The 12808-nt window shown below is 40.3% G+C and overlaps 1 protein-coding gene and 1 pseudogene across 13 annotated transcripts in view; both read right to left on the bottom strand.

The window, feature by feature from the left end:
- Window positions 1-2996: 2996 nt before the first annotated feature.
- Window positions 2997-12808, bottom strand: part of RNF170 (ring finger protein 170) — a 29252-nt gene continuing 19440 nt past the window's right edge. For all 13 annotated transcript variants that reach the window (XM_053578802.1, XM_053578791.1, XM_053578790.1 and 10 more), the window contains 4 exons: window positions 12309-12417; window positions 8115-8188; window positions 5446-5556; window positions 2997-3693 (listed from right to left, as the gene is read on the bottom strand). In XM_053578802.1, coding sequence (XP_053434777.1) covers window positions 3424-3693; window positions 5446-5556; window positions 8115-8188; window positions 12309-12417 — 564 coding nt within the window. In that variant the 3' untranslated portion in view covers window positions 2997-3423. The remainder of the gene's footprint in view (window positions 3694-5445; window positions 5557-8114; window positions 8189-12308; window positions 12418-12808) is intronic.
- Window positions 4824-4976, bottom strand: LOC128576616 (uncharacterized; annotated as a pseudogene).

Genomic DNA, 12808 nt, shown 5'->3' with positions numbered 1-12808 from the left:
GCACTCGGGTTCTCTGGACCTTAATGTCTTCATCTGTAGAGTAAGACTATGGGACTAAATGAGGAATTTTAAATTTGGACCCTACAGTTGGTCAGATCTTTGAATCCCCTGAAAATGAATGCAAAATTATACATACATAATTGGCCCTCTATATCCCATGAGTATACCAAAAATACTCAAATTGGGTGGTTTAGACCAAGATCAGGGTGCCTGCCAGCACAGCGAGGTTCTGGTGAAGGCCAGTTGTCTCACCGTGTGCTCTATTTGTAGGTGGCTGAGAGAGACAGAATCCCTACATCATCTTATAATAGCCCTAATCCCATTCCTGGGGCCCCATCCTCCATCAACTATGGATTGAAAATATTTCAAAACAAAAGAATAAAAATTAAAAACAAGACAGTATAACAGTTATTTACATAGCATTTATATTTACATGGCATTGGGTATACATGTAGACAAATTCTAGTTTTTCCCCAAGATCTACTACATATATATTATATAATGTATAATAGTGGCTTTATCACTAATGGACATCCAATATCTTACTACCTTTCTAATTAATTTTCCTTAGATATTTTTAAATTTAAAAAGTAGAAAGTAATTGTTTTGTTTTTAAGGAAAATAATTTAATCTGGGCAATCTAGTATAATTATAATATATAATTATATTATATATAATGTATAATATAATCATGTATAATATAATTATAATGTATAATTATATATTATACATTATACTGAAAGCTTTTTTTTGTCGCCCTTGGTAGAGTGTCATAGCGTCACAGCTCACAGTAACCTCAGACTCTTGGGGTTAATCGATTCTCTTGCCTCAGCTTCCCACGCAGCTGGGACCACAGACGCCTGCCACAATGCCCGGCTATTTTTTGGTGTATGTGGCCACCGCCCTACTGAAAGCTTTTTTAAGAGTTCTGAATTTTAAAGCAAATGATATTAAAGAAACAGAATAACTCCTTTAAAAAATTTTTAGATATGTTGCTTTTATTTAAAATAACAAAATACTTGACAAGTTTCAATCACAAAATTTGAACTAAACTGCAATCCCATACAACAACTCTGTGAGGTAGGTATCTGCACAGCCACAGGGATCAGTACAAGTCCCTTCTTCCCTGTCCCTCCCAAACACTGAGAATTACAGCGGCTGAAACCACCGTTCTAGTGGGCAGTTAGAACAGTTTCCCCTGTCTTGTTCCCCACAGAGCTGCCCAAGTTATTACCTGCTCCTGGGGATGGACCATTTGTTTTTTGTGACAGTTACAATATTTAAAAAAATCCAAATTGTTGCTTTGATTTATATGATCTAACTCTGATCACAGACATTACTATGGTGTTTAAAACACTGATTGTTGCATAAAATATTCCCTCAAATCCCTTCTGCGTTTATCAGTCGTGATAAACAAAGGTGACAACAAACAGGTCTAAAATTCTGAGATGTCAGCACATACCCTTTTCAATTTCATAACACTTCGTATCATACCGTGCTTTTGTATGTTACAAAATTTGGTACAATATACCTCGTATAGTAGGAAAGTCTACATTCCAAATATTACAATAAAATTATTGTAACCAAAAATGTGACACTTGGAGCCAAACACATGCACAGAGAATAGAATCCTGTCAAAAAATGACATTGCTGTAGCCCTAAAAATTAGTAACTGGTCGGAACTGCATTTTCAGCTCGGTAAATGGTGGTGTAACAAAATCCTACCGCTTAGCTTTTCACGTTGGTGATTACAGCTGGTATGTTTTTCTATGATGTATGCCACCCTATCAGACATTTTATTTGGAAATGTAAATTTAGGATCCATGACATCTTGATGTGTCATCTTTCTAGACCTTTCCTCCCAGGAGTACCTCCTGTCCTACTCTGATAAAGGAATAATGTTCTATGAAAGATTTCAATAGATCCTAGTTTCTCTCTTGCTTCCCATCTTCACAATGACCTTGGTGTTCATCTAAACAACCTATGCGGGAGTCCTACTAAGGTTAATGCAAATTCTATTCCTTGTTAGGTGACTTCAGGCAAAAACCTTCAATAATAGCCTGAGGATTCCATGTGTGAAAGGGAAGGTGACGTCCTGCCCTTGCAGAGTGTGCAGGAAGCTGTGTTGAGGATGACATGCTGTATCTGAGCATCACTGCTTTTCTCCTTAGCTTTGTCCTTGGCAAATGAGAAAACACAAATTGACGTTTCATTTAGAATCTCATTAGTTGATGGATAATCTGGTTAATTTAGGAGAATGTGACAGATTTTTTCCTGGTCTGTCTGAAGTTTGTGATGCTAATTAATGGATAACAGTGACACCAGTGACTGCGGATGACAACGCTCACACTGACTCCTGGGCATCACCTTACACCTGCTGCCCTAAATCCCCCAGTAAGCAAAGCCAGCTGGACTGAGTCAGGGGCTCCAAATACTTGTGTTGATTCTTCTCTGACACTTTTATTCACTCTGCTTAAGACATAACGCATCTGGACCATCTGCTGCCATCTTGAGAGCATCATAAACGTCTGATGACAACAGAAAACTAACCAACTGGTGTACAGCTAACCAGTAAATTCTCTTGTCAAATTTAAATAGCAATTCTAGTACCTTCCCAGAGGCTTTCATGCTCATAGACGAGAAGAGCCATTTTCCTCAGAAACACATTAAACTACTATGTGTTTGCAGTACTACCCGAGTTCCTAAAAATGATCCCCTTATAATTTCTATCTCCTCCTACAAAAGGACCAAACTCTTGTTTAATATTTTGACTGTGAACATCAAGTATGCTGACAGAGCTCAATGTTTTTCATCTATTGATTACAAAGTGTTCTGTAAACTAGAATATGAAATCAAATTATAAAGTTCAAGTTTCTTCTTTCAGTTTTAGCTGGTAACAAAGAATTATACCAGAATGAAAAAGCAGACCTGCTCCAAATGCACAAAACTCAGCTAGTACTAAAAGAAACACTGACTTTCCTCCAGTATCGTATGGCATTTTATTTTAACAAAAATATTAAGATGAGTTTCACAGCTATATATCCTCATGTAGGTACCCACTGAGGAGGAAAAAGTGGATAAACAGTACATTTAATAGTGTCTTACTACACGTCCAATTTAAGTAATTTTAGGGGAAAGAAAAAGATATAAACATCCCTTTTTCTATAATTCCGTATTTGTTTCCAGACAACACAGAATCAAGATACAACTGTAGATCATTATAATTCTAAACTTAACATTGGTGCTCGCAACGTGTAAAGTTCCAGTTATATATCGCTAGGCATTTGTCAAATAATAATCAAATGTTTTGTCACACAGCGGTGTTAAGCTTATGAGATAATATTCAAATGCTTTATACTGCCAGGGGTCCTTCTGTTGGTTTTTTTACATTAGCTCAGATAGTCCAGTAAACTCATATTTTTTTCATCGGGTTAGCCTTTGGGTTATCACTTCTCGATACATAATAGAGATGTAGATAAGCAACAAAAAGATAACAAAGAAATCATCTAGAAAGCCTAGAATTCCAAACAAGGCTTCAGGCACAAAATCTAGAGGTGATATAAGGTAGAAAAAAGCTCCCATTAAGCAAAGTATTATCCTAATGCGGAACATCCAGAAAAGGCCCCCGACTGAAAACATTTCCCTGAATGCATGCCTCAGTAAAGTGGGTAGATCCATAATTCTCTCCATAATCTGGTAGGGGAGAAAAATAAATATGATTTAGCATCACATGTCAGATTTCAAAATATAATTTTCTTACAACATGAAAACTCAGTTAAGATGAATTAAGGAGTTTCACATATTGACAGGCCATCTTTGTTTTTTTTTTAAGAGAAAGAGCCTGCTATGTTGGCCAGGCTGGAATACAGTGACATAATCAGCTCACTGTAACTGTAAACTCCTGAACTGAAGCAATCCTCCCAGCTTAGCCTCCCAAGAAGCTGGAACTATAGGAACAAACCACCACACCGTTTTTTAAATTTTTTTACCCACATGGGGTCTCATATTGCCCAGATTGGTCTTGAATTCCAGGCCTCAGGCAACCCTCCAACCTTGGCCTCCCAAAGTTCTGGGATTATAAGATGAGCTACTTATATTTTCTAATTATGCATTTTATTTAAATATGGTTTTTTGAATACTGAGTTCTTATAAAATAGGTCTTATTGCAGATAATTGAAGAGCAACCAAAATCTCATTGAGCCTAAAATGTGGGTTACAGTCGTGCAAAACTTGCATTATCTCTAATTTGAATTAGTAAAACAAACTAAGAGCCTAGTATATAAGATCAGAGTGTAAGGCAGGAGCTCAAACTTTAAGGCCAAACAGATCTGGGTTTGAATTCAAAATCATTTATTAGCCAGGTGATCTTGAGAATGGTGGTTTAACTACTAGAGATAATTCAAGGACTAACTGAGGATTTATATGCAATAAGGACTATTAAAAACTAGAAGAGATACAATATATAAAAGAAATTTATAAATTTCCAGACTTTAAAGAGATACTAACTTTGATAGCATTGACAGTTTAAGAACAGCAGTGAAACTGAGGCCTTCCAGTGAATCATTTCCTCTGGTCATTCTTCTGCCTCCAGTTCAGTTATTTTAACAAGATTACAAAATCATGAATCTGACTGGGGGTATGCATTTTATGTAACAAGTGCCAAATAAATTGAGAGGGAGACGGAGGCAAAAATTGAGCAGGTGAGAAGTTTTAAACACTCAAAATCATCCTGCAACTCCTTATAGACTACTTGTCTCAATGGATCTAGAATTACTTCCTATGTTAATTTTCTGCTCTCTATAGAAGAATCTAATATTTAAAATAAAAGTTTTATGGCTTTCACAAAGTCTATGGCAAATGACTTTAGATCTTCTTCTAGTAAACAGCCAATATATTTTGGATAGAGGACATATCAGATATTAAACTGATAAGAGCAGATATTACACTTGATCTTAGCCAAAAGGCTGAGAAGCAATCCAGCATCTATTTTTTTTTTTTTTTTTGAGACAGTCTCACTACGTCACCTTCAGTAGGGTACTGTGGCATCGCAGGTCACAACAACCTCCAACTCTTGGGCTTAAGAGATTCTCTTGCCTCAACCTCTCACGTAGCTGAGACTATAGGCGCCTGGCTATTTTTTGGTTGTAGCCATAATTGTTTGGCGGGCCCGGGCTGGATTTGAAACCTCCAGGTTAGGTGTATGTGGCTGGCGCCTTAGCCGTTTGAGCCATAGGCGCCGAGCCTTTCTTAAAGATTTTTATAAGGCTTTTTGTTTATGTTTTAAGAAAGAAAATTTCAGGCCATGGGAAAGCTATATAACTCAGTGATTGGCAATGATGAAGGTACAAACTTGACCCAGCACACACAGTGAGGTTTTTCACAGTCACAGAATACTTGTTGCTAAATCTCACTTTCCAAGTTTGTACCTGCTATAACGTTACTTACAGATCTGGGCTGCCCTGAGAATCTCCGGTTATAATCATTAATATCTTGATGTAATCTTACAGCATCCTGAGACTGATCATCTTCACCAAATACTGTCAGGAGTAAAGTTACCTGTATATTATAGGAAAAAAACTGTTTCAACTTCTTACATAATTTTTTTCATTTTGTGTCATTCAACAGAATGATAAAAATGTCTGAATTTATATTTTACTCATTTATTTTAATAAAGGCAATCTGGCCAAGGAGGAAGGAATTATTACTGCCTTGCCTTATAATAAAATCCAAGGCAGAATATAATTTGAACTCCTATAAAATAAATAAGCACCATATCCAAATACTGGTTCTAATGTCTTCCTGTCCCCACCAGGGATAAATCCAGTTGTTCTTTGGACTGACAACTATTTGAAGATATAAGAATCATGGGGAAGCATTCAGGAGCAAAGTGACATAACACATACTTATCACTTTGAGAAAGGCAAAATTATGGATTTATTTTTTTGGTTATGAAACTAATGATTCTTTATGCTCACTGTATTTGAAAGATCTTTGAATGCTACCAACCATAACTGAGAGATTAAATTACTACAGGGACCAGCTCACAAACACCAATGCCTACTATAATAAAAAATGTAATTCTTGATGCTCTTGTATAAGATAATACATTTAACTTTGCTTCTTCCATGGCTGTGGTAATGAGAATACACAAATGTCCCAGGGCAACACTGGGATGATCTGAAGGTAAAGGTACCTTGAAAAACAATTTAAAAACATAAAGCCCCTACAGAAATGGTCACTGATGAGTTGATGAGATAAAAATTAGAAGGAATAATGACAGGTTTAGTTTTAAGTCATCTAGCTGTTGTTTTATCCTTCCTCTCTTCGGTGGTAAAACCAGGGCTTTCCACTACTCAGATGCTTTACAAACAGCTGAAACAAAAGAATGACTAAGTGAAGTAGGTGGTGGGAACAGCAGGTACAGACATCTCTTCATTGGCAAATTTGTAAATAAAGATGCATTCTTTCCGGGCGGCGCCTGTGGCTCAAAGGAGTAGGGCGCCGGCCCCATATGCAGGAGGTAGCAGGTTCAAACCCAGCCCCAGCCAAAAACTGCAAAGAAAAAAAAAAAAAAAAAAAATACATTCTTTCCATAAACAGTAAGGAGCACCTGCTCCCATGCTAAGTCCTGGGTATACAAAAACAAAAAGACCCTGGAGATAGGACCCTGCTGCTGGGTGACCACAACAACCACAGTTAAAGGGGAAGCAGACCTGGTCCACGCCTGCTCTCTGGCTCTGTGGCAGGTGAGTAAGCACCTCTTCTTCCTAGTGTGGACAGACAGTTAAAGCTTGAGCTAAGCCTTGAAATGTGTTGAGCTATGTGGAAAGCATCTATGCAGTGGGAAGCTCTGGTCCCACAGGGGTGTGTTCCAGTCGGAGGCAGCAGTCTGTGCATTCCTATTCCCATGGCCATTTACTAAAGGAGCCCCAGGAGGCAGGCCAGGTACCTACCATCTGTCCTGCATCTCGGATGAATGACTTTGCAGTTAGGGAACCCAGAGCTGTTACAGTGAGACAACTTTATTTCCAACTTACTAGCCTCTAGTCAATTTTTGGATGGTACAAAGGATACACCCGCTGAGATACATCTGCCATGTGAAAAGCCATGGGTAGAGCCAAAAAAGTGGGAACTTTAAGTCTTCAATGCAAGACCTACTGCCTGGTCCTGGTGTTGCTGGCTGATGGCAAAAGATGGTGAGAGACAGTCCTGGCAAGTAAGCTTCAGTGCTGACTGCCTGTGTCATACACCGAGTCAGCCAGCACGGAAACACAAAAACCGTCAGTTTTCCTCCTGATCGTGTGATAAAAAGTCCAAGGTGAAAGAGGCACAGTTTGGTTATTCAGAACCAAGAAGAAAGGAAGAAAAGGACCTGGACTTCCCTCTGTACCCAACAGGGAGGCAGCGATGGGGGCAATGAGCAGCCAGAATGAAGGCTGAAGCCTGTGTGTTGAATTATCCCCTGTGGATACGGGGAAACTACTGCGTTTGTGTTGTAAATAAAAAATTAAGTATAGGGCGGCGCCTGTGGCTCAGTGGGTAGGGAGCTGGCCCTAGATACTGAGGGTGGCGGGTTCAAACCCGGCCCCGGCCAAACTGCAACAAAAAATAGCTGGGCGTTGAGGCGGGCGCCTGTAAATCCCAGCTACTTGGAAGGCTGAGGCAAGAGAATCACCTAAGCGCAGGAGTTGGAGGTTGCTGTGAGCTGTATGCCACGGCACTCTACCGAGGGCGACAAACTGAGACTCTGTCTCAAAAAAAAAAAGAAAAAGGAAAACCATTTTTTTTTTTCCCAAAAGAACTATATGTAGGGGAAACATGCCTGAGCCTGACTAGCTGGTCAGGCTAGTTGGGTCTGCCCCTTGCTGGGACTGCAGCAGAGACCTGTTAGAGTTGGGGGAAAGATTCATTTATCAATTGTGTTTCACTATGACCATGGGTTTTCAAACAGAATACCCTTCTTTGGTGGTATCTTAGTTTTAAAAAAATAATCCAGTAACACAAACTAGACGAAGTTCTAAAAAGATGAAAATAATTCAAGTTTTAGTACAAAAAGTACGAAAATTTACAAAATGAACTAATATAAATGATGCTTTCTGGGTATAACACATTACCGTTTGTCTACAGATTGGACAGCTAATTGCCCCGAGCCATGAACCGTACCGCCAGTAAGCAATAATGCAGGCACCTGGTAGAAAGACACCCGTTAATACAGCCTCAGAAAGCTTCAAATATTTGATCTATTTTAACAGTATCACTTTATTTAGAAGTATTTTTTACTTCATCCAACCAACTCTTTACGCATATTCATATCAGGAAACACCCAGCCATTAAAAAATACTTTTTATCTAAAGTACTAGGTAAGCTATAGGCATTTTACACAAACAAAAGCAAGTATGTGTTAACTGTCTTGCTGCTATGAGGCTTCACGGAAAATACTACACTTCCAATGTAATATAAATAAAACAATAATTAAACATCACTGTAGATACAACTCAACAAATCAGAACATACATATTCTGTTCCAAATTTGGTATGTATATGGTATAAAAACAACTTTTACTTTTTAAGAGTTTAGAAAGCCAAATTATTGAAGTATTAGCTAATAAGCAAGGATCAAAAGATAGAAAAATTGTATGCTCTCTGCCCTAATAAAGTTTGTAATCTAGTTCAGTAATTCAACTCTTGTACTCGATGGATTTGATCTTTTGCTTGATAGTATTCATGAGCGGAACCCTAAGGTGGACTGTGCTACCTGAAGGAAGAGTCTGTTTGGCCTCAGAAAGTGGCAGGTGAGCCAGGGTATGAACTTCAGGGTGATAACAGATGAAGGCATACTTTTGCATACTGTCTTGTTTAAGGAGGCAATTCAATTTCTTCTCTGCAGGACAGCTGTGTCTTCCACCACCCAGGTCCCACTGTGCATCTGAATTAAGTGCTAAGTGCTGAACTCAGTCTCCCTCCCTCCAGGATCCTCTCGGTGTCCCTAGTCTTGCCTGAGCAACTTCGCTCTCCTCCGTTCCCTTGCTTTACTCCTCCAGATCAAGTATGTGTTCAGAGTTCGGAAGAAGCAATGGCAATCTAACAGAGGGGATCAAGGTTACTTAAGTCAATTACAAGATCATTAAACCCTGAACTATGTAATACTAACTGTAAGTAGAAAAGGGGTGCAGAGAAGGGTGTGTCACAGAGCAGCTCATGGAGGAGGAAGGGTCTGGACTCTGCAGGACAGGTTAGACTGAGGCAGGCAGCAGACAGGACCCCTCGGTGTCTGGAGGACGTTCAGGTCTCATCAGCGGCAAGAACAAGTGTCAGAGGCAGAATTAAGAGGTGTGTAAGGACATTAGTCCACAAGTAGATGTCCAAGTCGGACACTCCTGTGACTGTGGAAACACTTGTTCGCCAATTTAAAAGCTAAACAATCTTTATCTGTCATCTTAATTCTCAGAGTGCTGTGTTAATTAGATGCTACTTATTGAGTACTTCAAGCAGTCTAATTTCATACAAGAACGACATGAAAACAAAGCTTGTTAATCTGTCTGTATTATCACCACCATCTGAAGTGCTGCCTTACATTTACCTACCACTTCACCCACAAACTCAAGTGTGTTTTGATACATATTAAACTCATTTAATTTCAAATGTCTTTTCCACAAATTCAGGTATAGGTGTCATTGTTTTGAAAATTACGTAGTGGCCGTGTCAGGGCACTGAAAACCCATGACCTGGCAGTTGGACTCCTGAGCTCAGGCAGGGCCACTGTTAGGTTTCCCGTCCCTCAGTGTGGCCACTGTTAGGTTTCCCGTCCCTCAGTGTGGCCACTGTTAGGTTTCCCGTCCCTCAGTGTGGCCACTGTTAGGTTTCCCGTCCCTCAGTGTGGCCACTGTTAGCTTTCCTGTCCCTCAGTGTGGCCACTGTTAGGTTTCCTGTCCCTCAGAGTGGCCTCCTGTAAAGAGACAGCCACCTAAGTGGGCTGCTAGGAGAGATGACTCAGTAACTTTCATCTTGTCACAAAATCACTGAATCTTTTATTTGTAAAATAAATGAGGGGAATAAGACCTCATAAGATTGCTAGAGAATTAAAAGATAACTTGCGTTATAAATGCAAATTAGGTGGTCTGTTACTGCTATTATTCTTAACTTGCCCTAAGGGAACAGAGCTGTGGTCCTAGTTATAGGAACAAAGCTGAAGTGAAAGAAATACTTCTTCATTTATTGAGAAGCTGAAAACTTCCTTTTTTTAACCTTTGATCCCACAGACACTAGTAAAAGTGGCTAACAAGTAGAGCAAGATATCAGAAGCAATCTACCCTATGACCTCAGACCCAGCAGTGAAGCCAAGAACACAACACAGTCATTTTTCAATTGACTGGATTATCCACTCAGGGCATTACCTAGGTTTGGGGTGGCAAAGAGGTTCATCTTGGCTGCCACGCCTCACTGATTTCAAACACCTGCCAGGGGTGCCGTGTTGGAGGAGAACTGAGGCCACATGCAGACTCAGAAGAAAAAAGACTCAGCCTGATCAGGGTTGAGAGGAGAAAATATCTGCCTTTATTTTGCTCCAGATTCACATTTCCAGCCGCAAACTAAAAGACTAACATAGGTATTTTATATTTTGTTACTTATTTAGGCAAAAACCCTAGGGAAGAGATTGAGATTAACAGATGAAGCAACTATGGGACTGGACTGCTAAATGAGCATGGGCATAACAAGCCCTGCCCTGACGGTGTCGGTCTCAGAAATAACAACACTGCATCTAATAACTCCATATGACGGATAGTGCAGCTGAACAAAAGGGAGAAGGCAATTTACAGGATTGTCGTGTGCAACACTTTAGTCTGTATGAGAATTTGGTACATTTGGTGAACAGTTAGACACTATCTGAACACGGCTGTTCAGACAAAAACAAACACTACTTAAACAAAAGGTCTAAACTGAGGCCTGTAGTCCAGCTACTTGGCAGGCTGAGGCAGGAGGGTCATATGAGGCCAGGAGTTCAAGGCTAGCAGCATGCTACTACTGCACTTGCGGACAGCCACTGCTCTCCAGCATGGGCAACATGGCAAGACCCCTCTCTAAAAACAAAAAATAGGTCTCGTGATTGCATGCTCTAAATGCTGAGTAGCTGTTCAGAGTGTTCACCCTTGTAAAAGTCACCACTTGTGTTGCAGAATTGAGTATGGGGCTTGAAGACAGACCCAGGCTTACAAACCCAGCTCTGGGGCGTATGCCTGTCATCCTCGCACTTTGGGAGCCTGAGGCAGGAGGATCGCTTGAGCTCAGGAGTTTGAGACCAGCCTGAACTGACAAGACCCCAGCTCTACAAAAAAAAAATAGAAAAATTAGCCAGCCATGATGGTAGAGTAGACTGCTGGCAGAAGGATTATTCAAGCCCCAGAGTTTTTGGTTACAGTGAGCTACGATGACACTCCTGCACCCTAACCCAGAGACAGAGCAAGCCCTGTCTCTCCCTTTCTCTTTCTCTCTGTAGATATATAAAAGTCCGCAAATACCTGGCTCTGTCTCTTAGCAGCTGCATTACCCTTTATAAAAGTCCTTAATGTCTCTGAGCCTGTTTTCTCATTTATGGGGTTGGAAGAGATGAAGAATGTTAAGTGTCCAGCACACAGTAGGCATGTAATAACTGACACCTGCCCCCCACCTTCTATCTTACATGGCCATAGAAACAACAGCAATATGCGATATCATTATTCTCTGTGAAAACTTTCTGGTGGGTCAGGGGAGTTGAGAAGTACCCCGCTACTGACAGTAAGTGTGAAATCAGCATTCCCTTCTTACTCTACCTCATACTCTCATCCTCCCTCTCCAACCCTCGTGAGGTCACCAAGTAAGAGGCAGAGACTAGGACCTTTCATACTAACTCAGACACCAAAGAGGCAGGAGAGCCAAGGGGAGGTCCCAGGCAGAGTGCAAGGGAAGCAGCTTGCTGCCCTGCGGAGGATGAACAAACGAAACTACCAAAGAACCGACTGGGAAGGCTTCGGTGAATCCTACTGATGGACTTGAACTGCTAGTCACAGAAACATGTTTCTGTTGACTGAGAAGATGAGTGATTACTTTTTTTAACCTTTGAACCCACCGATGCTAAATAATAAATATTAAAAATTTGCTATCTTATTGAGATGCTAAACACACTTGATTGATAGCAGAGCAGAAGATCAGAAGCAATCTACCCTACCCACAAAATACAAAACATGACAAAAAGAAAATGAGGAATCCAGCCTAGGTAACACTTCAAGGTGTTGGTCTAAATAGTCTCTTTTACCAAGTATAACATTGCTTACCACAAAAAAGGTGTCCACAATTCGTTTCAACAGGGAAGGAGGCTTGGTGTAAACAGATGGGACAGTACATGTCGGTGTAGAACTGGTGTCGGGCAGCCACAGGCGCATCCTGGGAAGGAAACACGGGCACAAGTTCAACTGCGTATGTGACACACCCACGTTCTCAGCATTACCTATGTCAATTACACTCAAGCCAGTAGTGTGTAATCCTCATCAAATTTTAGATGTGTAGTAAAGATCTTCTTATATTTTGTAAACTTATATATTTTGCTGTCATTTAAGCTACATGGTTTCTACTCTCCTTCCTGAATACAGGTTAAAGATAAAAACCCAGACTAACTCAGGAGTTCCTCTTTTTTTTTTTTTTTGGAGACAGTCTCACTGTGTTTCCCTTGGTAGAGTGCTGTGGCATCATAGCTCACAGCAATCTCAAACTCTTGGGCTTAAGAGATTCTCTTGCCGGGCTGCCCCTGTGGCTCAAGGAGTAGGGCACCGGTCCC

This window comes from Nycticebus coucang, chromosome 24 (genome assembly GCF_027406575.1).
Source record: "Nycticebus coucang isolate mNycCou1 chromosome 24, mNycCou1.pri, whole genome shotgun sequence".
Classification (NCBI taxonomy): domain Eukaryota; kingdom Metazoa; phylum Chordata; class Mammalia; order Primates; family Lorisidae; genus Nycticebus; species Nycticebus coucang.
Note: the sequence above shows the minus strand (reverse complement) of the source record. Positions and strands in the feature narration are given on the sequence as shown.